Source organism: Myxocyprinus asiaticus, chromosome 43 (assembly GCF_019703515.2).
Source record: "Myxocyprinus asiaticus isolate MX2 ecotype Aquarium Trade chromosome 43, UBuf_Myxa_2, whole genome shotgun sequence".
NCBI lineage: Eukaryota > Metazoa > Chordata > Actinopteri > Cypriniformes > Catostomidae > Myxocyprinus > Myxocyprinus asiaticus.
In genome coordinates this window covers 26,705,098-26,732,966 of record NC_059386.1, presented here as the reverse complement: position 1 = coordinate 26,732,966, position 27,869 = coordinate 26,705,098, and the positions used below count along the sequence as shown (strand labels likewise).

Sequence of the window (27,869 nt, the reverse complement as noted above, 5' to 3'; positions counted from 1 at the left end):
TCACCCCAAAATTAAAATAATTTACTCACCCTCATGCTATCCCAGATGTGTATGACTTTCTTCTGCTGAACACAAACAAAGGTTTTTAGAAGAATATCTCAGCTCTGAAGGTCCATGCAATGAAAGTGAATGGGTACCAACATTTTAAAGCTCCGAAAAAATACATAAAGGCAGCATAAAAGTAATCCATAAGACTCCAGTGGTTAAATCCATATCTTCAGAAGCGATATGATAAGTATGGGTGTGAAACAGATCAATATTTAAGTCCTTTTAAACTATACATTTTCCTCCCTGTCCAGTATGTGGCGATATGCACGAAGAATGCAAATTGCAAAAAAAACAACTGAAGAATGTGAAAGTGGAGATTTATAGTAAAAAAGGACTAATTTTTGGGCTAACTGTTCCTTTAATATACTGCAAAGAATCCCATTGTCCATTGTACATTGTCCAAAAAACAAACCATTGTAACACCATGGCAATTTTTGTTTGTGAAACTATTTAAGTGCCATAAACGCTTACTTATAGCATTTCCTCTCTCTCCTGCTATATTTAGAAGGCTATGAATCTACATTTCTTCCATGTTATTTCAATACCATATATTCATTACAGGTAGTGTTGTTGATATTATAGTAAAATCGCGGTAAAGGTAAGGGTTATTGATTAGTTAACAAGACATAGGGCCCGGCTACGATTGCTATGACATAGCGTGATTGGCAACAGTACCAACAGTGACTGTTTGTTGCCACGGACACCGCGCAACAATCAGCGCTCATCACAGGAAACTGAAGACAGTGAAACCAGACAGAAGATGGGAGAAACCGATCCTAGAAATTATGCGTTATCCCAACTGCAAGCACAACTCGAGCAAGAGAGAGAGGACAAGTAAGTGGGGTAACTATCCCTATAAGAAATTATTTAATGTGTTAACTTAGATACTAAAGGAACATTTCATTTTGTTAGAACGATTAAAATGCTTGTGCTACTTAATGAAGTGTGGAAATAGCAACAGTGTCTTTTTCCAACTGAGGTATTGAATACACTATCATTTTTTTTAAAAGTAACTTTACACTAACAAGTCAAATTTTGGTTTTAAAAATAACCAAAAAGAAACATATTTCTCCTCACATTCATCAGTCTATTATTTTGAGAGATGAAGGCTATTCCATGCACTTCTGTTTTGAAAGAATAAAACAAACTTGATCTAACCGGGGACAGAGAGAGAATTGGAGAACCCAGATGCACAACAACAAGAAGAACATCGGAGTCTCTAATTTGAGTAAAAGACTCCTCACAGGTCCTAAACTAGCAGCTTTATATAACAGTATGTACCAACACTTGCATTGCTGCAAGTAGAGGCATTTATATAGAGGCAAGAAAACAGCATTTATTTTAAAAGAAATAGTCAGTTGTAACATTAAAAATGCCTTTACTGTAATTTCTGTAATCAATTTAATGCATCCTCGGCAAACAAAGCTCCCCGTCCCACCCACCCACAACTAGAGTACCCCCAGTGAATCTTGGCCATTTCCACCACTGAGTCAGTCCAATAATCTTTCAAAAATACAAAACAAGTCAAGGGCCTGACTGTGAAGGTAGCTCTTTAGTAAGTACATGAATAGTACCCGTTAGACATAGACTCGTTCATTATACTGACCCCCATAAACTTCACTGAGGTTCTCACCTAAAATTTGAATCCTTTAAAGGGAGATGTTACAGCACTCTGTCTCTGACCTGAGGAGCACATTGGCTGATTTGGTGGAAAGACTTCACAGTGTAGATGGAGAAGGTTTGTGCATACCACCACATGATCACACAGATTTGTAAAACATCAGAAAATACTGCCTTTGTATTCTCTTCTCACTGTATCTACCAATCTCTTCCTCTGAATTTTGCATGTTGCTCAGAGAACGAATGGCGGACCAGATTTGGGACACAGCTGGAGCTGAACGGGCAACTGGAGAAACAAATCAGTGTCGTTCGAGAGAGACTCGAGATCCTCCGCTGTGATCCTGCAGGTATAGAGAAAGTAACGCAGTGCAGGTCTTCTCTATAGACACCACTTACACGCTGCATCAGTTTCTTTCCTGGGGGGGGTAATCTATGCACCTGAGTATAAGATAGGATAGTCAGTGCTGGGTAGATAACTTCAGAATTGTAATCTAGTACTAATTACAAATTACATGACTAAAATTGTAGTCATTAACATAATCTCTTGGATGTCACATGAATTTGAGTAGGATAAACTTGTATAAATTTGACAATGTTGCTTAAGTGCATTAAAGAAAACTTACTAAGACATGGTCTTCTGCTGTTGTTGCCCATCCGCCTCAAGGTTTGATGTGTTGTGCATTCTGAGATGCTATTCTGCTCACAACAATTGTACAGAGTGGTTATCTGAGGTACCGTAGCCTTTCAGTCAGCTCAAACCAGTCTGGACAGTCTCACATGCTGCCTCAGTTTCTGTTCTTTTTTTTGTATATAGTACAGTATAGTGTAGTATAGAATAGTATAGTATAGTATAGGATAGGATAGGATAGTATAGTGTAGTTTATAATAGTATAGTATCGTATAGTATAGTATAGTATATATCTGTAGTGAAGTGTCTCACACACTACATCATCTTTTTTTAATGCTCATGTGTATAGTGTAGTATAGTATAGTATAATATATAGTATAGATTTGCAGTGTAATAACCATCAGTTTCTTTCCTATTGTTTATGCTTCTGTGTATAGTATAGTGTAGTACCGTATAGCACAGTATAGTACAGTATAGATGTGTAGTGAAGTTTCTTACATGCTGCCTCAGTTTCTATCCTTTTTTCCTTTTTTATGCTTCTGTATGTTATAGTAGTATATAGAAGTAGTATATTAGTATATAGTAACTTGAAACAAATTTTAAAAAGTTTATACATTTTGCAATTGTGCCATAAACTTGTATAAACTAGTTGCTTATTACACAGTTATGATACTTAATGTTGCTTCACTTTATACCAATATACTCCCAATATATGTTATACTTCTAGACATTGTAAAAAAAAAAAAAAAATCAATAGTGTCCATCAAGTATCAAATTTGCATTTATGCTTACATTCATTTACATTTGGTGTTACAAAGAGAAGACTTAAAAAGATACACACACACACACACACACACACACACACACACACAGGGGTACCTACTGGAAAAATAGTACACGGCAATTCCATTTTGAAGCTATAGGTGGCCTCAATGTTGCCTTGACCCTAGAAAAAAGTATCTTCCACCTCAGCAGGGAACTCTTCATCTATGGGTTCTTCCCCTTTTGCATTATAATCAAGACCATACTCTACGTTATCCTTTCACATACTTCTTTCATGGTTTCTCTGGCTCATTGTTTGCCAGCTCTCTTTCCTCATCACTGCAGTCATAATCCAATGAATGATCAAGAGACTCCTTAACAGTAAACTGGTTGCTCATTGTGCTGATACAGAATGAAATGCAAGGCAGGCCCAAGCAAGCCATATTTATAATTTAGAGCTGTGAGAACTGTCTGAGTAGCAGTGAGCCATGCTGTTGTATTGTGTAGGAATACAAGGTATCCTTATATAAAGTTCTAACTAAGACTACAATGCTCTGTTTGAAAGTTGTGGCTCCCATAGTGGAAAGGGTATACCCTTTTTTTTTTTTTTTTTTTACAGTGGAGCCAGATGGGGACAGACTTGTAGCACTTTGTATGTGTATGTATGTGTGTGTTCTGTATTGTAGCCTACCTCTATGTATTATAGTCTCACTCGTTCATGTCTAATGATCCGTCAAATCTGACCAAAAACACTACCGGTGTTACTCTTTGAAGTCTCAACTTAAAACTCAATGAATCTAGTTACCATTCTCTGTGTTTAGATGGCAAGTTTAGAAAAAAATAATCAAGCCTTATATCACACAGCTTGTTTTAATGAATGGGATATGTTCCATAACGCAGAAAGAATCTTGAATAGTTTAAAGAGAAAAGAGAGAATTAGGAAATTAGACCCCGTCTTATGATGACTATAGGGTTTACTCTGATTGAAAGTGAAAGGACTTTACAGCACATCTAATGTTTATCTCACTCTTTAGATCGATTGGCTTCCATTCGCTCATATGATGAAATGCCAGTGGTAAGTACATTTCAGCTATAAAGCATGCTATCAAATTAGAAATAGATTCTCCAAAGTCCAAAACTTGCACAGCGTACAGCAGTCTAATCATCATGTAATATGAAAGGTTAAACTGAGAATCTTGATACAAATCTAATACATACAAACCAATATACACTATCTAGCACCCTCGTGCCCTATGTTTGCATACTGTGGCAGATACGTGTTGCTATTGCATAGTGCACTTGTTTCTTTAAATTTATTACAGCCCAGCAAAACTTAATACAGGCCTCTGCCAGAGAAGAGATTAAAATCAATCTGCTGAGACGGCCTGAAAAAAATATTTAATCAGTAAACAGTAATCTTTGAAAGAGGGAAGAGGTGAGAGAGTGACCAAGTGAGTCTTGCCACAGAGATGGATGGATAATTAGAATATTTAATGAACAGAAATGTCTGGGGGGTCACTCAGGACCCCAAGAAAAAAAATACACATTACTGATGGCAGAGAGGACACATTACTGATGGCAGTACTTTTTAATTTCGTTGTCCATTCAGCTCATAGGCTGACCCTGTTAAGTGCCTATAAATAAGCGAGAAGGGTGACATCATGTTTACTGTGTTTCTTCAGGTGCCAAACATATACTAGATTTGGACAGAAATTTGTTTTTCTGATTCTTAGTGCAGTAACCCATTTTAATTGGAATAATGAATATACTGTCGAATTATTGCAATTCAAAGAAATTATATTCTAATAGTGCATAAAATAAAATGTAATCTATAATATATATAATCAATTTTATATATATATCTACAGGTGCATCTCAATAAATTAGAATGTTGTGGAAAAGTTCATTTATTTCAGTAATTCAACTCAAATTGTGAAACTCGTGTATTAAATAAATTCAGTGCACACAGACTTAAGTAGTTTAAGTCTTTGGTTCTTTTAATTGTGATGATTTTGGCTCACATTTAACAAAAACCCACCAATTCACTATCTCAACAAATTAGAATATGGTGACATGCCAATCAGCTAATCAACTCAAAACACCTGCAAAGGTTTCCTGAGCCTTCAGAATGGTTTCTCAGTTTGGTTCACTAGGCAACACAGTCATGGGGAAGACTGCTGATCTGACAGTTGTCCAGAAGACAATCATTGACACCCTTCACAAGGAGGGTAAGTCACAAACATTCATTGCCAAAGAAGCTGGCTGTTCACAGAGTGCTGTATCCAAGCATGTTAACAGAAAGTTGAGTGGAAGGAAAAAGTGTGGAAGAAAAAGATGCACAACCAACCGAGAGAACCGCAGCCTTATGAGGATTGTCAAGCAAAATCGATTCAAGAATTTGGGTGAACTTCACAAGGGATGGACTGAGGCTTGGGTCAAGGCATCAAGAGCCACCACACGCAGACGTGTCAAGGAATTTGGCTACAGTTGTCGTATTTCTCTTGTTAAGCCACTCCTGAACCACAGACAACGTCAGAGGCATCTTACCTGGGCTAAGGAGAAGAAGAACTGGACTGTTGCCCAGTGGTCCAAAGTCCTCTTTTCAGATGAGAGCAAATTTTGTATTTCATTTGGAAACCAAGGTCTTAGAGTCTGGAGGAAGGGTGGAGAAGCTCATAGCCCAAGTTGCTTGAAGTCCAGTGTTAAGTTTCCACAGTCTGTGATGATTTGGGGTGCAATGTCATCTGCTGGTGTTGGTCCATTGTGTTTTTTGAAAACCAAAGTCACTGCACCTGTTTACCAAGAAATTTTGGAGCACTTCATGCTTCCTTCTGCTGACCAGCTTTTTAAAGATGCTGATTTCATTTTCCAGCAGGATTTGGCACCTGCCCACACTGCCAAAAGCACCAAAAGTTGGTTAAATGACCATGGTGTTGGTGTGCTTGACTGGCCAGCAAACTCACCAGACCTGAACCCCATAGAGAATCTATGGGGTATTGTCAAGAGGAAAATGAGAAACAAGAGACCAAAAAATGCAGATGAGCTGAAGGCCACTGTCAAAGAAACCTGGGCTTCCATACCACCTCAGCAGTGCCACAAACTGATCACCTCCATGCCACGCCAAACTGAGGCAGTAATTAAAGCAAAAGGAGCCCCTACCAAGTATTGAGTACATATACAGTAAATGAACATACTTTCCAGAAGGCCAACAATTCACTAAAAATGTTTTTTTTATTGGTCTTATGATGTATTCTAATTTGTTGAGATGGTGAATTGGTGGGTTTTTGTTAAATGTGAGCCAAAATCATCACAATTAAAAGAATCAAAGACTTAAACTACTTCAGTCTGTGTGCATTGAATTTATTTAATACACGAGTTTCACAATTTGAGTTGAATTACTGAAATAAATGAACTTTTCCACGACATTCTAATTTATTGAGATGCACCTGTATATATATATATATATATATATATATATATATGTGTGTGTGTGTGTGTGTGTGTGTGTGTGTGTGTGTGTGTGTGTGTGTGTGTGTGTAACAGAGGAAAGTAATTTGTCCAACACAAGTTGTGACAAAATAGTTACATAAAAAATTTGAGCAATTAGAGTATTCTTAGAAATTAACTTCCCTGATCATTCACCATGGTGCTTAAAATAAAATTTTATTTTATTTATGTATTATATATATATATATATATATATATATATATATATATATATATATATATATATATATATATATACACAGTATACACTGGTGGCCAAAAGTTTGGAATAATGTACAGATTTTGTTCTTTTTGAAAGAAATTGGTACTTTTATTCACCAAAGTGGCATTCAACTGATCACAATGTATAATCAGGACATTAGTAACGTGAAAAATTACTATTACAATTTGAAAAAAAATTTTTCAGAACTTCTTAAACTACTTCAAAGAGTTCTCATCAAAAAATCCTCCATGTACATCAATGACAGCTTTGCAGATCTTTGGCATTCTAGCTGTCAGTTTGTCCAGATACTCAGGTGACATTTTACCCCCACGCTTCCTGTAGTACTTGTCATAGATGTGGCTGTTTTGTTGGACTCTTCTCACGCACCTTACAGTCTAGCCGATCCCACAAAAGCTCAATGGGGTTAAGATCCATAACACTCTTTTCCAATTATCTGTTGTCCAATGTCTGTGTTTCTTTGCCCACTCTAACCTTTTCTTTTTGTTTTTCTGTTTCAAAAGTGGCTTTTTATTTGCAATTCTTCCCATAAGGCCTGCACCCCTGAGTCTTCTCTTTACTGTTGTACATGAAACTGGTGTTGAGCGGGTAGAATTCAATGAAGCTGTCAGCTGAGGACATGTGAGGCGTCTATTTCTCAAACTAGTGACTCTGATGTACTTATCCTCTTGTTTATTTGTACATCTGGCCTTCCACATCTCTTTCTGTCCTCGTTAGAGCCAGTTGTCCTTTGTCTTTGAAGACTATAGTGTACACCTTTGTATGAAATCTTCAGTTTTTTTGTAAGCATTGTATAGCCTTCATTCCTCAAAACAATGATTGACTGACGAGTTTCTAGAGAAAGCTGTTTCTTTTTTGCCGTTTTTGACCTAATATACCTTAAGACATGCCAGTCTATTGCAGACTGTGGAAACTTAAAAACAAACACAAAGACAATGTTAAGCTTCATTTAATGAACCAAATAGCTTTCAACTGTGTTTGATATAATGGCAAGTGATTTTCTAGTACCAAATTAGCAATTTAGCATGATTACTCAAGGATAAGGTGTTGGAGTGATGGCTGCTGGAAATGGGGCCTGTCTAGATTTTATCAAAAATGACTTACAAATATTGATGGTGCAGTTTTTTACACCAGTAATGTCCTTACTATATTTTGTGATCAGTTGAATGCCACTTTGGTGAATTGAAGTACCAATTTCTTTCCGAAACAGCAAAATCTGTACATTATTCCAAACTTTTGGCTGCCAGTGTATAAATATATACAGTATATATACACTATATTGCCAAAAGTATTCGCTCACCCATCCAAATAATTGAATTCAGGTGTTCCAATCACTTCCATGGCCACAGGTGTATAAAATGAAGCACCTAGGCATGCAGACTGCTTCTACAAACATTTGTGAAAGAATGGGCCGCTCTCAGGAGCTCAGTGAATTCCAGCGTGGTACTGTGATAGGATGCCACCTGTGCAACAAGTCCAGTCGTGAAATTTCCTCGCTACTAAATATTCCACAGTCAACTCTCAGTGGTATTATAACAAAGTGGAAGCGATTGGGAATGACAGCAACTCAGCCACGAAGTGGTAGGCCACATAAAATGACAGAGCGGGGTCAGCGGATGCTGAGGTGCATAGTGCGCAGAGGTCGCCAACTTTCTGCAGAGTCAATCGCTACAGACCTCCAAAGTTCATGTGGCCTTCAGATTAGCTCAAGAACAGTGCATAGAGAGCTTCATGGAATGGGTTTCCATGGCCGAGCAGCTGCTTTCAAGCCATACATCACCAAGTGCAATGCAAAACGTCGGATGCAGTGGTGTAAAGCACGCCGCCACTGGACTCTAGAGCAGTGGAGACGTGTTCTCTAGAGTGATGAATCACGCTTCTCTATCTGGCAATCTGGTGGACGGGTCTGGGTTTGGTGGTTGCCAGGAGAACGGTACTTGTCTGACTGCATTGTGCCAACTGTGAAGTTTGGTGGAGGGGGGATTATGGTGTGGGGTTGTTTTTCAGGAGCTGGGCTTGGCCTCTTAGTTCAAGTGAAAGGAACTCTGAATGCTTCAGCATACCAAGAGATTTTGGACAATTCCATGCTCCCAACTCTGTGGGAACAGTTTGGGGATGGCCCCTTCCTGTTCCAACATGACTGCGCACCAGTGCACAAAGCAAGGTCCATAAAGACAAGGATGAGCGAGTTTGGTGTGGAAGAACTTGACTGGCCTGCACAGAGTCCTGACCTCAACCCGATAGAGCACCTTTGGGATGAATTAGAGCGAAGACTGCGAGCCAGGCCTTCTCGTCCAACATCAGTGTCTGACCTCACAAATGCGCTTCTGGAAGAATGGTCAAAAATTCCCATAAACACACTCCTAAACCTTGTGGAAAGCCTTCCCAGAAGAGTTGAAGCTGTTATAGCTGCAAAGGGTGGGCCGACATCATATTAAACCCTATGGATTAAGAATGGGATGTCACTTAAATTCATATGCATCTAAAGGCAGATGAGCGAATACTTTTGGCAATATAGTGTATATATATATATATATATATATATATATATATATATATATATATATATATATATATATTGTTTTTTTTTTTTTTTTTGCTACCTCAATTCAGAATGCCACTTTACACAACCCTTGTGAATGGTTTGACAATCCATCTCTTTGCTTTAACTAAACTATATTTGATACATAAATTACATTAGATTTGATTGTTTATATTAATTGTTCTTTACATCATGTTTTAAGTCCAGTTGTATATTTATTCTTATTCAGGATATACTTAGACAGAGGCTGAAACTGCTGACCATGGAGAAGAGTAGCCTACAGTCTCAGCTGCTGCACCTCCAAATGAAAACTGTGCAAGAAGGAAAGGTCAGGCCTTACCCTTATCTTCTGTTCCCCCTCCTAAATCAAATAACCCAGATTTTGTCCTTTTGTTCCTTGTATTCAGAAAACTCTTCATTAACTGAGGTATCATATCACCTTGTTGTACAAAATCTCTAGTTATTAAATGTAACTTAATTGGCATTAACATGGGGGAGTGAATTATTTGGGTTTGGGCTGCTGGATTTCCCTAGAGCTAATCTCAAGATTATGCTGACATGGGAGTCCTAATTGCAAAAAAGGGAGGATTGTATTCAGTATGCCATACTTATTTGGTCATACAAGAAAAATAAAGATGAAATTAATAATATCAGTGTCTTTCTATAATGCTTTTTATTTCATCAGGCTTATCAAAAGGTCTATGTAGAGAGGCGGGCCTATCTTGCAGAGATCGCAAAGGTAAACAAAGGCATTTACAGTGAAATTTTGTCCATTTCCAAATAGATTTTAACCACATTTTTTTTTCTTTTGTATAAATGTATTAATGTGGCAGATACTTTTATCCAAAGTGACTTGCATGCATTCAAGGTACATTTAATCAGTATATGTGTTCCTCTGGAATGAAACCCATGACCGTGGCATTGCTAGCACTATGCTCTACCAGTTGGGCTACATGAACTCAATATTTATGTCATCATTAATTACTTTCTTGATAAATGCAGATCTTGTCTAAAATGCTGAACAATAACGATGTGTCCCTAGCTGTCCTCAACCCTAGATGTGAACAGAAAACATCAGATGGTTCAAGCCCGGAGGATGCAGGGTACAGACAAAAAGTAAATGTTAAAATGCACTGCATTTCATCACATGACACTGTTTTGATTCAGAGAAAACTACAAACTGCAAACTGCATTATAGTTCTTAGATTTTCTTGAAACATCTTTGAAGTAACACAGGCAAAACAGGCTTAAGCCTGAGGTCTTCATAGCTTTTGAACTATTATATTTTAAAGTAAAGCCATTCATTTTGTAACCTGAATGTTGTCAGCTCATCTTGAATAACATCTCATTTCATTGGTATACGTACTGTCCTGAGTAACAGGACAAATCTATGCAATCTCAATATGCTAGAATGAGCAATAACATCAGAATTCAGAGTTTTACATTCCTGGTTGGTGTAGGACTGGTTGGATTATCCCAATTAAAGATACAATTTTCATATAAAATGAAACGGTGCCTTTTGGATAAATGGTCTGTCTGTTGCAGTGGTTGTAGGCCATTCTTTTAAATGCATTGTTAAAATTGTGGATTTTGTTTATTATCTTTATTTCCAGCATAAGCCAGGAGAGTATAAACCAAGGTTCAGATGTTAAGAAGGGGTCTGTCAAAAAAGCAGCAGCAATGAGCCGACTCCCTTTATTAAAACGTTAATATGTAATTGATCACAAATAATATGTATCATTTTGGTATATATATATATATATATATATATATATATATATATATATATATATATATATATATATATATATATATTTTTTTTTTAATGAAAGTTAAAATTCAACATTATTTTGTTAATAGCATAAAGGGGCCACCTTTAACTGTCATATTACACTATTTTGAAAAACAAACTTTTAAATAAATAATATCTGAATAATTTCTTGTGTCAGTGAATAATTTTTAAGAGTTCAATTTATTCATTCATTCATTCATTTCAACACTATAAAACTTAATGGTAAAGTTCCAGCAGCTGTGGTTGCCAGAAATTTACCGTATAAAATACGGTGACCATGTTTCAGGGATGTAATTTTAATGCCCGTATATTTAACGGTTCACTACTGTGTATATTATTAAATGATATAAACTTAATACACTAAACTTCTTGAACTATAAAAGTCTGCTTTTCACATTAAAATGTATTTTTTAATCACTGTAGTAACTACAAAAGGCCACATATTGGCTTAAAGTTCATCATGAGTCATGAGGAGCAATAATTAATACACAAATAGGCAATGCACAGGTTTACCCACACAAACACAAAACACCATCAGGGTAACACATGTGACACAAAAATAATGCAATAAACATTAACTAAACTAAATAAAATATAACAAATAACACCCCAATGTACATAACTGATATTAAAAATAAAAATAAACATAACTATTACCATGAAATATAATGTGATGGGTCACGCAGGAACTTCTGGGAGTGGCCAATTATTGTTTTTCACTATAGTTTTAACCATAGTTTACTGTAAAAAGTACATGTATTCTTTTATTAAATATAATATACATTTTTATCGTTATTTATACTGTAAAATTATACTTTTTACATATCTAAAAATAATATAAAATAACTATTTTACCATAAAATTACATATATTGTCTTGTTAAATATTTTTTAATTTAATTATACGGTATATGTTAAGGTAACTACCCATTAACATTTTTTACCGTAGCATTTTTACATCCTTTTACCATTAAAATTTTGGACATGTTTTACAATATATTTCATGTTAACTTTTAAAAGTTTAATGTTAACTCTTATGCAGGGTGCTTTATATATATATATATATATATATATATCTATATCTATATCTATATATATATATATATATATATATATATATATATATATATATATATAAACACAGCTGGTGTAGCAACTTCACAACCTCTATGTATTATAAGTTTACAGAATTTCGTCTGTATTATAATGTAATTAATACGTTATTACACAATTACCTACATTATTTACATTGAAAACACATTGTACACAATGTTTTGTAATGATCAAATAGTTTAAACAGTGTGTTTAAACCCTCCTCCTCCATCTGATCGGATGCGTGACTGAGCTTCGAGAAAGAGACTTTATAGGGCACCCTCACCAGAGAGGAACGGGGCGGGGTGTGTGAGTGGTGGGGAGGGATGTCTGTGGCAGCTGGCAGGTCTGAGATGCGGGGCAGCATCTCAATGAGAAGCCGGCCAATGTAATTCACCGCAAGACACGAAGGAGAGAGAGAGAGAGAGAGAGAGAGAGAGAGAGAGAGAGAGAGAGAGAGAGAGAGAGAGAGCAGCTGCCGACAGACCAGCCTCCTCTGCGGGACAACAAAGGAGGCGCCGGACTCACATCACGACTCCTGTCAGCAGAACTCAAAATCGGAGAAAAAATCCTGAATATTCTCAAAATCTTTGGCCTCTTCACATTTAGGCAAGTATAAAGATTTTTTTGTTCCTCTTTAAGTAAATAAACCAGACCACAAGCTGACACGTAGTTATTGTATACTGTACTGTTTTGAACTGATTTCTAATTCATTTTAAATAGCTTATTGGTTGCGCAATTGAATTGAAGCAGCCAGACTGGAGCCAGTATGCTTCTATTGATCGAAAGGCTGGAAAATGCATAGGTGAACCTTTTATTATAGGCTACAATGTAAACAAAAATAGACTTTTGAGAGCAGGGTTTGATAGGCTGCTTCAAATAGTTCATTCAGATGCATATGTGTATGTCATGTCAAAGTGAGAAACAACAACAGAATGACAGACGCAGGCTTTAATGAGCTCTAAAGCAGACAGAAACATGTAAGCTGTCATTAAAAAGTTATTTTCAGACCAGACACCAACTTGACATCCATTTCACATGGTTAAAAGAGGGTATAAGGAATAAATCTACAAGATTTGTGTGGTCATTTCCTTTTTACCACATCTGTTTTTTGTTAATTAGCCCAAACTTGCCGTTTGACTGGACGAAATGGAGGAACATTTTGACGAGAGGGACAAAGTTCAGCGCAACGGCCGAAGCAGCGCTCGAGCGAACGGGCTGATGAGTCCCACTCACAGCGCCCACTGCAGCCTGTACCGGACGCGCACCCTCAAGACTCTGAGCTCGGAGAAGAAGGCGAAAAAAGTGCGTTTTTACCGCAACGGTGACCGGTACTTTAACGGTATCGTGTATGCCATCTCATTGGACCGAATTAGAACCTTTGACGCCCTGCTGGCTGACCTGACACGTACTCTTTCTGACAACGTCAACCTGCCTCAAGGGGTCCGAATCATCTACGCAATTGACGGTTCCAGGAAAATCACCAGTATAGATCAGCTGATGGAAGGTAAAACGTTATCTGGACTGATTAAGCCTATACTGGAAAAACCCATAGAAAAATGTGATTTATTGCGACAGACAGACAGACTGATAAATAGATAGATAGATAGATAGATAGATAGATAGATAGATAGATAGATCCCCTGTGATGGGGAACTCCATTGCTGCTTAAAAGGATAGTTAACCTAAAAATGATAATTCTCTTATCATTTACTCACACACCCTCATACCATCCCAGATGTGTATGACTTTATTTCCTCTGCAGAACACAAATTAAGATTTTAAGAAGAATATCTCAGCTATGTAGGTCCATACAATGCAAGTGAATGGTGACCAGAACTTTGAAGCTCAAAAATCATATAAAGGCAGCATAAAAGTAATCCATAAGACTCCAGTGATTAAATCCATATCTTCAGAAGCAATATGATAGGTGTTGGAAACAGATCAGTACTTAAGTCCTTTTTTACTATCTCACTTTCACTTCCGCTTTCACATTTTTCTTCTTTTGTTTTCGGTGATTCGCATTCTTCATGCATATCACCACCTACTGGGCAGGGAGGAGGATTTATAGGGAAAAAGGACTTAAATATTGATCTGTTTCTCACCCACACTTATCATATCGCTTCTGAAGATATAGATTTATCCACTGGATTTATATAGATTACTTTATGCTGCCTTTATATGCTTTTTGGAGTTAAACATTTTTGGTACCCATTCACTTGCATTGTATGAACCCAAAGAGCTGAAATATTCTTCTCAAAATCTTAAGTTTGTGTTCTGCAGAAGAAAGAAAGTCATACACATCTGGGATGGCATGAGGGTGAGTAAAAGATGAGAGAATTTTCATTTTTGGGTGAACTGTCCCTTTAATGGCTTGGAATTTCTCTTTTCAAAAGTAGAGCAGTCGATGTGACGACAATGATATAAAATTAGGGCACTCAATGATGAGCATTTAAGTGTGCAGGGGGCTTCTGCAGGCTTTACTTTACATGTACATTACACATTTTCCTGTTTTTAGAATCTTTGTGGGCCTTCATTAGACCCACTCATACCAAAATCTAATTCTGATACAGAGCATTGAAATTTCCAGTTTAAATTAATACATTTTAAGAGAGATGACAGCTCAATCAACAGATTGCCTCTAGTCCTTTGTTGTGTACTCACCATCAAAGGCATGTAAAATATTGTACCATATTACTTTGTACCATATTACTATGTTCTTTCCATTTAAAACAGGTGAAAGTTATGTGTGTGGCTCCACCGAAGCCTTTAAGAAACTCGACTACACCAACAACATCAACCCTAACTGGTCAGTGAATGTAAGGGCCCTGGGCTCCAGCCCCACCTCTCTGGCCAGCTACAAAACAGGGCCGCAGTCCAAAGAGAGCAAGGACTTCATCAGGCCCAAACTGGTCACCGTCATCCGCAGTGGAATGAAGCCTCGGAAGGCAGTGCGCATCCTGCTCAACAAGAAGACTGCTCACTCCTTTGAGCAAGTTCTCACTGACATTACAGATGCTATAAAGCTTGACTCTGGGGTTGTCAAGAGGATCTACACCCTTGAGGGAAAACAGGTAAGAGGATCTCAATGAGTTATTAATGGAAATCTTGGTACTATATTTGTGTTCTTCTGCTATTTCATTGTGTTTCTTGCAATCTGAAAAAAGGATACAGATTTTGTGCTGTCATAGTGGCAGTTTTGTTTTGTTGTGGGTAGAGTTGATTCATTCAAATTATTCCAACACATACAGCAAATGCATTTTCTTTAAATGTATTTGTTATGCAATCTATCCTTTGACCTGATACAGTAAACCTGAGGATTTAATGAGATTGCACATTAGGATTTCAGATAACAGACACTACAATGTAAAAAGTAGTAACTTGTCAGTTGTTAATTTTTACCTTTAAGGAATATTCCGGCTTCAATACAAGTTAAGCTCAATTGACAGCATTTGAGGCATGATATTGATTACCACACAAATTTATTTTGACTCGTCCATTCTTTTCTTTGAAAACAGCAGTGACAGTGATACACTTACAATGGAAGTGAATAGGGCCAATTTTTGGATGGATTAAAGGCAGAAATTTGAAGCTTATAATTTTATAAAAGCACTTACATTAATTCTTCTGTTAAAACATATGTATTATTTGAGCTGTAAGGTTGTTTAAATTGTCATTTTTACAGTCAAATTAGGGTTTAAGAGTTTGTTGACATTACATTGTCATGGCAACAAAGTTGTAAAACTGGATATAACTTTACACAGAAAAGGTTTGCAAGTGATTTTATTACACTAAAATCATGTTAACATGCATATTGTTTACATCTTGTGGATATATTTTTGAAACACTGAGTATTTTAACGTTTTCAGATTGGCCTTATTCACTTCCATTTTAAGTGCCTCAGTGGAACTCAGATTTTTGCTTTTTTTCTAAGAAAAGGAGAAAGTCAAAATTAATTTTTGTGGTAATCGATTTTATGCCACAAATGCTGTCGATTGAGCTTAACTTGTATTGAACCCAGAATATTCCTTTAAGGAGCTTGTAACGTATTCATAGGATGGGTAAGGAGGAGGTGGGAACTGGCTGAACAATCTACATAAACTTTAATGACACAAAGGAACTTAAACATAACATAAACTGCTTTCCAGCATAAACAAAACAAAGACGCACACAACATGTACATCTCTCTCTCGAACTGGCGTCCCCGGCTCCTCTTTATCCCTCTCCTGCTGATTGGGCTGATTCAGCACCGGGCGTCCATTGTTACGGGCCGGCCAGGCCCTCCTCCTCATCACACTCCTCCGCCGCCCGATTCAGGCTGGTGAATCCTCCGGCATGACGTACTCCCCTTCCCTCCCTTACTGGAGGGTGTTGCCCTTCCGGCCGTCCTTCTGCCGGCAGGTCTTCCCCACCTCTCTGGAGCCCTGGGTGAGACAAGGGGAGGGAGAGGAGAGGGAAAGAGTGAGGGGGAGAGACAGAGAGAGAGAGAGAGAGAGAGAGAGAGAGAGAGAGAGAGAGAGAGAGAGAGAAAACTCGCTCGCCGGTCCCCGGTCCTCAGCCACTCCTCCACCCTCTGGTGGATGACAGCCGCTCCTCCCCTGGCGGACAGAACAGCTCCTCCCCTTCCTGGCAGACGGCAGTGGTTTCAATGACTCCTGGCGGCCGGCAGCGACTCCTCCATCCCCTGACGGATGGCCGCGGCTTCTCCCCTGGCGGACAGCAGCGGCGAGGACTCCACAACAGCGCATCCCTCCTCCTTCCTAGGTTTCGGCACCAATGTAATGTATTCACAGGATGGGCAAGGAGGAGGCGGGAACCAGCTGAACAATCAACATAAACTTTAATGGCACAAAGGAACTTAAACATAAACTGCTTTACAACATAAACTAAACAAAGACGTGCACACACACAACACGTACATCTCTCTCTCTCTGTGTCTCTCTCTCTCTCTCTCTCTCTCTCTCTCTAGAACTAGCGTCCATGGCACCTCTTTATCCCTCTCCCGCTGATTGGGCTGATTCAGTGCCGGGCGTCCATCGTTACGGCCTGGTCACACCCTCCTCCTCGTCACAGAGCTGTTTCGACTTGATTTAACCCTTAAAATTGGTTTTGTTAGTGTAACCTTATGTATTCAGGTTGATTCAGGGATGTTAAACAATATATTTGAACTAGTAAATATAGATGTTGCCACCTGAAGCACATTTTTAGGTTAACATTTTTTCAGTGTAGAGAAACAGAAACATTAAAAATAAATGATTAATCAATGACCAAACCCCTCTCCCTGTTATACTTGTTGACTCATATATGGAATTACAATAACAGTATATCTTCAGATTTCTCTTATAACGACACATTTAAACACCAAATTTTGCTCTTTTGCCCAATTACTCCAAAGTAAATCCTCAAGAAACGTGCATGACATAAGAGTTCAACATCAAAACAATGTAGCTTTTGTTGTAAAAATGTCATCCCACAAGCCTTGCATAATAAATAATGAAATCTCATTAATTGAGCTTAAATGCTACAGCTAAAACCTCCCCCTAACCTGTATCAGTACTTACTGGAGAACTAGTGGAGTTTATGAATGGAAATCTGTGATTGTTACCCACGCCCACTCGGAATCAGAGAATCTGTGTCTCAGAGCACACAGAAATAACTCCGGCTTCTGCTCTTTTAAATTCCTCCCACCTTTCCGAGCTGCTCTGAAACAGCGATACCTGCCCCACATATACTGTAAATACCACTTGACATTAGACAAGCTTCATTACTGTCTATTTTAAAATGCAAGCTTAAAACGCACTTGTATTCTCTAGCGTTTTGCAGTATCAATTGAGATTGTCTTGTCGCATTTTATTGTAAGTATTTTAATGTATTTGTTTTATTTTACTGTATTGTAGATTTTTCTGTCCAGCACTTCGGTCAGCTTTGCTGTGTTTGAGTGTGCTTTAGAAATACATTTTACTTTACATATACAGAATGACAGAAGGGTACACACGCGCACGTATATGACATACTCTGACGTACATAAAAATACACACAAATTTTCCATTTGTCAGGTTCTGGAGGAAACAGAGTGACTGATGACAAGGAGTGCAGAACCCAAATACATGAGTTAAAAAAAAAAAGGAGAACAAATGATCCAGAAATACAAAATAACTTAGAAACAATACAAATAAAAAATAAAATAAAAAAAGGAACTGTCAACAATAAAAGGGTGGCTCCTGAAGCCCCCTCCAAAAAAGAAAAAAATGACAATAGTCCACGGCAGAGCCAGTGGAGGGCCCAGAGACAGGCGTAGGCCAGGGCAGAGCTGGTGACCAGGGAAGTGGCTTCAGGAAGGGAGCAGGGATCGGAGGCCAGGGAGATGGATCTAGGAAGGGTGCGGGGTCCGGAGGCCTGGAATGTGGCTCTAGGAAGGGAGCGGGGTATGGCAGCCAGGGAGGCGGTTCCAAGAAGTGGGCGGGGTCCAGAGGCCAGGGAGGCAGCTCCAGCAAGGGAGACGGTTCCAGGAAGGGAGCGAGGTCTGGCAGCCAGCTCCAGGAAGGGAGCAGGGTCCAGAGGCCAGGGAGGCAGCTCCAGGAAAGAGACAGTGTCTGGCGGCCAGGGATAAGGATCCAGGAAAGGGGCAGCTGCTAGACAGGGGTCAGACTGGACTTGGGCTGCTGCTGGACAGGGGTCAGACTGGGCAAAAGCCTCTGTGGCCGTGAGCACTGGCAGAGGGTCTGGAGGCCATGGTGTCAAGGGTTCAGGGGGCAGAGCCACAGGAGGCGGAGCCAGAGCCGCTGCAGAAGAAGTGGGTGGAGCCTCAGGAATCTCAGGAGGTGGAGTGAGTGGAGCCTTGGAAGACTCGGAGGGTGGAGCCGTGGAAGACTCGGGAGGAGTGGATGAAGCCGCTGGAGGAGAAGCGGGCAGTGACTGAGGAACCACCTCCTTGAGCACTGGTAGCGAATGGGGAGCCAGCCTCTGTGGCCGTGAGCGCTAGCAGCGACTGGGGAACCGGCCTCCATGGCCTTGAGCACTGGCAGTGACTCGGGAACCAGCCTCCATGGCCGTGAGCGCTGGCAGCGACTGGGGAACCGGCCTCCGTGGCCATGATTGCTGGCAGCAACTTCCTCTCTTCCTCCTCCTCAGCACTGCTGACACAACAGCCACCCCCTCCTGGCAGATGGCAGCGGGAACAGCCACCTCCTGGCAGTCAGCAGAAGACAAAGGTTGAGCAGCTGCCAAGGGCTGGGAGCAGTAAAGTTGGGTTCCCACATCCCAAGTAAAACCTCTCCTCCATGATGTCACAGACATGATCTACCACCCCCCAGAATGACCAAGCCTCCAGGTCTCCCCATAACTCCCAATCCATTGGCTCATCTAGTCCGGACAGGAAGGGATATATCAGGGCATCCTCACTATAACCTAAGCCCTGAGCCGCATCAAAGAGTGCCTCGGCATAAACACCAAATGGGCGGTTGCCCTAATGCCAACTCCTCGGATTGCAGCACAAGGCTGAGTCATGGAAGGCCAGTTCCTGTCAGACTGGAGCAGGAGTTAAGAAAATGTTCATTGCCTCCGCTGGGTCCAATTTTGTGTGGTCAAGTTTTCTGTCAGGTTTTGGAGGAAACGGTGACAGACCACAAGGAGTGAATAGCCCAAATACAGGAGTTTAATAAAAAAAGTTGAACAAACGATCCAGAGATACAAAATAATAACTGAAAAACAATACAAATAAAAACTAAAAGGAACTATGTCAACAATAACACTTAACTTGGAAGAAGGTGGTCAAAACCAGCAATGGTCACAGAGGGGTGAAACATCAACAAGACTTGATAAATAACTGAGAAAACTGAGGGCTATATATACACAGAGAACATTGATGGAGAGGAATGGGAAACAGGTGTGTGTGGTTAGAAGTCCGGGGAGGTGCTTCTGGGTAATGTAGATTGGTGAGAGACTGGGGAGAGCATGACAGCCTCGATTGAATACATGAATTGTAAATAACATCTCCGTACCGCCACAGGTAAAAGATGCAAATAAGGAGAAGCAATTTGGGTGAAATCCATTAAACAATAATTAATCGGCACACCAAGTTATTATCTTTCAGATCTACTGCACAGCACAGAGAGGATCTATAAATAAAGACCGAACAGTGGCCCTGCCTTTCTCTCTTTGAAAAGCCCCCTAAGTCACCTTGAATGAGGAAAACTCTGGAGCATGTAGGAAGGGTTGTATTATAATGCGTTGTCAGCCATTTTACATTATTGTAGATGCCAGTATTTGAAAGCACTTGTTAATATGCAGGCATGTATAGGAATAGAATGAGTTAGTAGTTTAAATATGATTCAGCTTAGATAGATCTTCCAACATTCTCTCTGTGGCATTTAAAGGAATGTTCTGGGTTCAATACAAATTTAAGATCAATCTACATAATTTGTGGCATAATGTTGATTACCACAGAAAATAATTTCACCTCGTCATGTGTTTATTAAAAAAAAAAAAGTAAGGCACTTACATTGATGTGAATGGGGCCAATCCATAAACAAAAGTATAGCCACAAGATGTAAATATTATATGTGTTAATCAAATCAAAATCAAATCCCTTTATTGTCACTCAACCATATACAAAAGTGCAACAGTGAGTGAAAGACTTGGGTGCAGTTCTGAGCAACATAGCAGTCATGACAGTGATGAGACATATACCAATTTACACTAAACATCAGATTTACATATTTACATAATTTATCTAATATACACATAATTACACACAACACAATATACAAATAATAATACACAATGTACAGTATACAATACACACAATATAGAATATACATACACACAATATAGAATACACAGTATACAATAAAAATAGTATATATAAAATATACAGTAGGTTGTATTGTGCTGTATTGACATTCAGGCTGTCGGTTGAGAGTCAGTTGCCAGTGTGTTGTTAAGAGAGAATATAATTTATGACAGTCCAGTGTAAGATTAATAAAGTGCAGTGCTGATTTATATTGATCATGAGAGATCAAGAGTTCAAAAGTCTAATTGCTTGGGGGAAGAAGCTGTCATGAAGTCAGCTGGTGCGGGTCCTGATGCTGCGATACCGCCTGCCTGATGGTAGCAGTGAGAGCAGCCCATGGCTCAGGTGGCTGGAGCCTCTGATGATCCTCCGAGCATTTTCACACACTGCCTGGTATATATGTCCTGGAGGGAGGGAAGCTCACCTCCAATGATGTGTCTGGCAGTTCGCACCACTCTTTGCAGGGCTTTGCGGTTGAGGGCAGTGCTGTTGTCGTACCAGGCAGTGATGCAGCCAGTCAGGATGCTCTCTATATTGCTGGTGTAGAACCATGTGAGGATGTGGTGGTTCATTCCAAACTTCCTCGGCCATCTCAGGAAGAAGAGGCGCTGGTGAGCCTTCTTCACAACGGCCTTAGCGTGGACGGACCATGTGAGTTCCTCTGTGATGTAGACACCGAGGAACTTGAAACTGCTGACTCTCTCCACCGGTGCTCCATTGATGGTGATGGGGCTGTGTTCTTTGTCTTTTCTCCTGAAGTCCACCACAAGCTCCTTGGTCTTACTGACGTTGAGGGAGAGGTTGTGCTCCTGACACCAGCGTGTCAGAGTGTGCATCTCCTCTCTGTAGGCTGTTTCATCATTGTCAGTGATCAGACCTACCACCGTCGTATCATCAGCAAACTTAATGATGGCATTGGAGCTGTGTGTTGCCACACAGTCATGTGTGTACAGGGAATACAGGAGTGGGCTGAGAACACAGCTCTACGGGGCTCCAGTGTTGAGGGTCAGTGATGAGGAGATGTTGCTGCCCATTCTAACCACCTGGCATCTGCTTGACAGGAAGTCCAGGATCCAGCTGCACAGCGAGCTGTTTAAGCCCAGAGCCCGAAGTTTCACATCAAGCTTGGAGGGCACTATGGTGTTGAATGCTGAGCTGTAGACTACAAACAACATTCTCACATGTGTGTTCCTTTTTTCCAGGTGGGAGAGAGCAGTGTGTAGTGTAGATGCAATGGCATCATCAGTGGAGTGGTTGTTGCGGTATGCAAACTGCAGTGAGTCCAGTGAGTCAGGCAGCACAGGGCAGATGTAATATCTGATTAGTCTCTCAAAGCATTTGCTGATGATGGGGGACAGGGCAACAGGACGCCAGTCATTTAAGCAAGTGATTTTGGATTGCTTTGGAACAGGCACATATAAATATAATTATAGTTTGATAAAATCTCTGTTCAACATGATTTTTAGGTAATAAAATTACTTACTGGGATTACAAGGTTTACCACTGTTATGTCATCATGACAACAAAGTTGTAATATTGAAATAATGTTAAAACGTATAATGTTTACACTGGCGGCCAAAAGTTTGGAATAATGTACAGATTTTGCTCTTATGGAAAGTAATTGGTACTTTTATTCACCAAAGTGGCATTCAACTGATCACGATGTATAGTCAGGACATTAATAATGGGAAAAATTACTATTACAATTTGAATTTGTAATAGTAACTACTTCAAAGAATTCTCATCAAAAAAATCCTCCATGTACAGCAATGACAGCTTTGCAGATCCTTGGCATTCTAGCAGTCAGTTTGGCCAGATACTCAGGTGACATTTCACCCCAGCTTCCTGTGGCACTTGACATAGATGTGGCTGTCTTGTCGGACTCTTCTCACGCACCTTACAGTCTAGCCGATCCCACAAAAGCTCAATGGGGTTAAGATCCATACTCTTTTCCAATTATCTGTTGTCCAGTGTCTGTGTTTCTTTTCCCACTCTAACCTTTTCTTTTTGTTTTTCTGTTTCAAAAGAGGCTTTTTCTTTGCAATTCTTCCTATAAGGCCTACACCCCTGAGTCTTCTCTTTACTGTTGTACATGAAACTGGTGTTGAGCGGGTAGAATTCAATGAAGCTGTCAGCTGAGGACATGTGAGGTGTCTATTTCTCAAACTAGAGACTCTGATGTACTTATCCTCTTGTTTAGTTGTACATCTGGTCTTCCACATGTCTTTCTGTCCTTGTAAGAGCCAGTTGTCCTTTGTCTTTGAAGACTGTAGTGTACACCTTTGTATGAAATCTTCAGTTTTTTGGCAATTTCAAGCATTGTATAGCCTTCATTCCTCAAAACAATGATTGACTGATGAGTTTCTAGAGAAAGCTGTTTCTTTTTTGCCATTTTTGAGCTAATATTGACCTTAATACATGCCAGTCTATTGCATAATTTGGCAACTCACAAACAAACACAAAGACAATTTTAAGCTTCATTGAATGAACCAAATAGCTTTGAACTGTGTTTGATAAAATGGCAAGTGATTTTCTAGTACCAAATTAGCAATTTAGCATGATTACTCAAGGATAAGGTGTTGGAGTGATGGCTGCTGGAAATGGAGTCTGTCTAGATTTGATCAAAAATGACTTTTTTCAAATAGTGAAATAGAGCTGTTGTTTTTTTTTTTTTTACATCAATAATGTCCTGACTATAATTTGTGATCAGTTGAATGCCACTTTGGTGAATTAAAGTACCAATTTCCTCCCGAAACAGCAAAATCTGAACATTATTTCAAAGTTTTGGCTGCCAGTGTATGTCTTGTGGCTATCCATTTGAAACAGTGTGTATTTTAATGTTTCTGGACTGGCCCCATTCACTTCTACTGTAAGTACCTTACTGTTACTGCGAATTTTGCATCTTTTATTTTTTTTATACACGAGGGACAAGTCCAAAAACTTATTGTAATCAACATTATGCCACAAATGCACTCTATTGAGCTAAACTTGTATTGAGGAACGTTCCTGTCATGTGTATCTGATATCATAAAGTTAGGCATCACAGCCCTGTTCACAATCCAGATGAAGTAAGAGCATTATGGGCAGTGCTAATTTTAGAATAGGGATCGATTGGGCCTGAGGGAGCAGTTTGATGTACAAGCTTGGCCAGACACTCTGTCCCACCCTGTGATTCTGTGCTGATTATATAATTATGAACAAAAGCAACAGAAAGCAGGAAGGAGAGACAGAGATAATGTAAATAGAGATAATGAAGGATCCTTTTGAGTTATTTAGAGGAAAAGCTAATTATTACTTAAGTGAAATGGAAAGTGGATGCATTCAGGTGCACAATTAACAAAGAAATAAACATGAAACTTCCTCTTTATTGTCCAGATTCTGCATGTAAGATCAAGCAGGTTCTTTTGAATACAGAATTCAAGAATGGAAGCAGCTTGTGTCAATTGGCGTTGCTTGCTTTGATGTTTTATAAAAGTAAATATGACTGTGCAAGTGATTGGTGACATTTCTTGTAAAGGCAATTGTTAGTAAAGGTTGATGTAATTGAGCCATGAAACCTGTACAGTAATTCATAACAACTTCTAATCTTGGGATATCTTCAGTATAATAGGCTCATCCCTTAGGTCTTTATGGTGCCACAATTTTACAGCCTTTATACAGTGGGTCCATGTTGTTTACAAAACTAAGATTGCAGAAAAGATCCAAAGAAACTTGAGGAAATCCATGTACATTTAAAATCCTCCTGTAAAGCTGTTTAATCCGGTGTGTGAGTTGGGAGTATTGTTGCCAGTATAATTACTCAATAGACCAATAGTTTTAGAGCAGTATGATTAATGCTTTGTAAACATAGGATTTTTCTGCTGTGTTAATATTATGTAAAAAGGATAGTTCACAAAAAAATTCATGCAGACAGGGACAAATATCATGACATCTATATAGCCTGCAACAGGCCCTGCTGTTTGTAACATGATCACACGGGAAGTCAGAATGTTGCTTCTGAATGTTTCAGTATCTTGACATCGGCCCCATTATGCCAAATTACTGCCAAGCGGCATCTACCATCAGACAATTCTGCATCAGTTCAAGTGTGTTTACCTTCTCTTGGGGCGTGACCAGAAGCACGTTGCGTCAGCAGCATTGAAGATCTGGGTTCTTGACCCACATTGAAAGCAGGAAGTAATCCCGTTTGCATAATTAGTGACGAGCATGATTCGGAAGTTCCATTTTCCGTCTTAGATTATATTTTTACTCCACTGACTGTTAGGGTTGGTGTTTAGGGGTAGAGTTAATAAAATATGCATTCATCTTCACTGTATTAAATCCTTTACAGCTAAAAACAACTTGCTTTACAAGTCGCTTTTGGGACCCTTCTGTGGGCAATTCACTCGGAAACTGGAGCTCATACGTGCCCATATGTTCAAAAACAATTTCCGCTTCGGCCAGTGGGGGCAGTGCTTTGAATTTCGGTGAGCACAGACAGAGTTTAGCTCAAGATAGAGTAAATCAACCTACAGTTTCTGAATTTACTATGAGATTAGTCTGCTTTCTTCTATGATACTATAGAGCCAACACCTACTCTACTCAACACACTTACTTTACTTCTGACGTTCACAGATTCATGTAGAATTTCTGCAGCACCCGTCATGATCGTAAAAATAGATACCAGATGCTAGAATGCATTTGAGATGCATATAGCCTAAGTTTCTATGTGTAAATGAAATGTGAATGAATCCAAAGAGCTCTTGATTTGGGTTTTTGGGTCTTTGTGTGGATAACAGAGTCTCCTGGCACTTTTATGATAACCTGTATAATGAGGTCAGAGACAGTAGATCAAGGCCTTATTCCATCTTCTTACGTATCGCAAGACGTTTCTCTGGAGTATTAGTGTTGAATGAATTTGAAGCACCTATTGTGTGAGATTTCTGTGGCATGTGGTTGATTGTCACAGAAAGTAAATGTGAAAATTGTTTCCATCACAAAGTTGGTACAATAATGTTTTGTTGACAATATTACATATATTAGTTGTCATGAACTAACAATGAACAGTATATATTTTACAGTATTTATTATGTTGGTTTATTTTAATTTATAAATATACAATTGTCCACTGTTAGTTCATGTCAGTTCATAATGCATTAAATAATGTTAACATGCACAACTTTTAATTTAAAAAATATATTTGAATATGTTGCAATTAATGTCAACTGTAATGTTAATGTTAATAAGTGCTGAGAAAGTATTATTCATTGTTAGTTCATATTCACCAATGTACTTAACTAAAGTTAATAAATACAACCTTAATGCAAAAGGGGTTTTGTCCAGTTTTGTCTACAAAATATAAATTTAAATTATTTTATCATTTACTCATCCTCATGCCATCCCAGATGTGTATGACTTTATTTCTTCTGCTGAACACAAACAAAGATTTTTATAAAAATATCTCAGGTCTATAGGTGCATACAATGGAAGTGAATGGGTACTTTATAATGCAAATAAAGGCAGCATAAAAGTCTCCAATGGTTAAATCCATGTCTTCAGAATCAATATTATAGGTGTGGGTGAGAAACAGATCAATTAAGGTGTTTGTTACTATAAATTCTCCTCCCTGCCTAGTAGGTAGTGATATGCACAAAGAATGCGAATCGCCAAAAACAACAAAAGAAAAATTTAAAAGTGAAAGTGAAAGTGCAGATTGATAGTAAAAAAGGGCTTAAATATTGATCTGTTTCTCACCCACACCTATCATATCGCTCCTGAAGACATGGATTTAACCACTGGAGTCTTATGTCATATATTACTTTAATGCTGCTTTTATGTGCTTTTGGAGCTTCAAAAGTTTGGTACCCATTCACTTGAATTGTAAGAACCAATAGAGCTGAAATATTCTAATAAAAATCTTCCTTTGTGTTCAGCAGAAGAAAGAAAGTCACACATCTGGGATGGCATGAGGGTGAGTAAATGATGAAAGAATATTCATTTTTGGGTGAACTATCCCTTTAAGGAAATGTTGCAAGCCGGATTTGAACTAATCTCACCCACATGAGCACTACAGCTCAATATATCAGAGCATGTGCTCTAACGCTAGGTCATGGCACCAAGTTACTTATTTTTGTATACTTTTTATTTATTGATTGATTCATTTTTTATTTGGCTGTGCTTCACATTTACACAGTTCTGAGTTACATAAGTTTTCTGTCCCACATCTGATCTGGTTCCCTTCAGATGGCCACTGACACGTATCCTGTCCTTGTGTTCTCTAGAAATGTCTGGTACTACTAAGTGCAGGCTCAGATTTGTACTTGTGGTGCACTGCTGCTGGTGAACACTGCTGACAGATGGGAGCAGAAAGAGCATGCAGCTGAAATTAATAATGAACATGTGTCAGAACAAATCTTAAACACTTTAAACCAATTCTGCCATGCACTGACTTTCTAAATGTTCTTGGCTTGGAGCTTTCTAAGTCTCGTCAGGGTTCCCACTCTTTTTGACAGATGAATTTCCATGACATTTCCATGATCTCTTCAGTCATTTGTGATATTTAAAAATAATTTTGATTCAGAGTGATCACTAATGATCGTTTTGTGAAACGGTTTGAGTAATTCATTTAAAAGATGGATCGACTCAAAAGAATGATTTGCTCATAAATAGGTTGCAAGCAAGATTTACGCTGCACAAAAGCAAAATCAGAAGAAAATATTTTAAAGCAGAGAACACCTTGAAAAATGCATATTCAGTATAGAAATTTCTATGACTTTTCCATGACTTATCTAATTTTATTGATTTCAATGGCTTGTCCAGGCCTGGTAAATAAAATTTTTGAAATTCCCAGATATTTCCAGGTTTTCCATGATTTTGGGAACCCTGTCTC

General features: G+C 38.9%; 2 protein-coding genes across 4 annotated transcripts in view; both read left to right on the top strand.

Annotated features, from left to right (window-relative positions):
• Positions 1-808: 808 nt before the first annotated feature.
• On the top strand, positions 809-10,491 carry ccdc169 (coiled-coil domain containing 169). Its single transcript, XM_051686395.1, has 7 exons — positions 809-882; positions 1,704-1,786; positions 1,905-2,015; positions 4,093-4,133; positions 9,557-9,655; positions 10,013-10,066; positions 10,370-10,491. Exons 1-7 carry the CDS (start codon positions 809-811, stop codon positions 10,445-10,447), a joined length of 540 nt encoding a protein of 179 aa, XP_051542355.1. The 3' UTR covers positions 10,448-10,491.
• A 2,094-nt stretch (positions 10,492-12,585) lies between these two features.
• LOC127433536 (serine/threonine-protein kinase DCLK1-like) overlaps positions 12,586-27,869 on the top strand; it is a 75,481-nt gene continuing 60,197 nt past the window's right edge. For all 3 annotated transcript variants that reach the window (XM_051685543.1, XM_051685544.1, XM_051685547.1), the window contains exons 1-3: positions 12,586-12,819; positions 13,333-13,717; positions 14,947-15,284. In XM_051685543.1, the coding sequence (XP_051541503.1) occupies positions 13,360-13,717; positions 14,947-15,284 (696 nt within the window). In that variant the 5' untranslated portion in view covers positions 12,586-12,819; positions 13,333-13,359. The remainder of the gene's footprint in view (positions 12,820-13,332; positions 13,718-14,946; positions 15,285-27,869) is intronic.

Coding starts and splice junctions, on each gene's coding strand:
- ccdc169 (XM_051686395.1), top strand. CDS start 809: ATGGGAGAAACCGATCCTAGAAATTATGCGTTATCCCAACTGCAAGCA. Junction 2,016..4,092: donor CCTCCGCTGTGATCCTGCAG/GTATAGAGAAAG, acceptor CTCACTCTTTAG/ATCGATTGGCTTCCATTCGC. Junction 9,656..10,012: donor AAACTGTGCAAGAAGGAAAG/GTCAGGCCTTAC, acceptor TTATTTCATCAG/GCTTATCAAAAGGTCTATGT.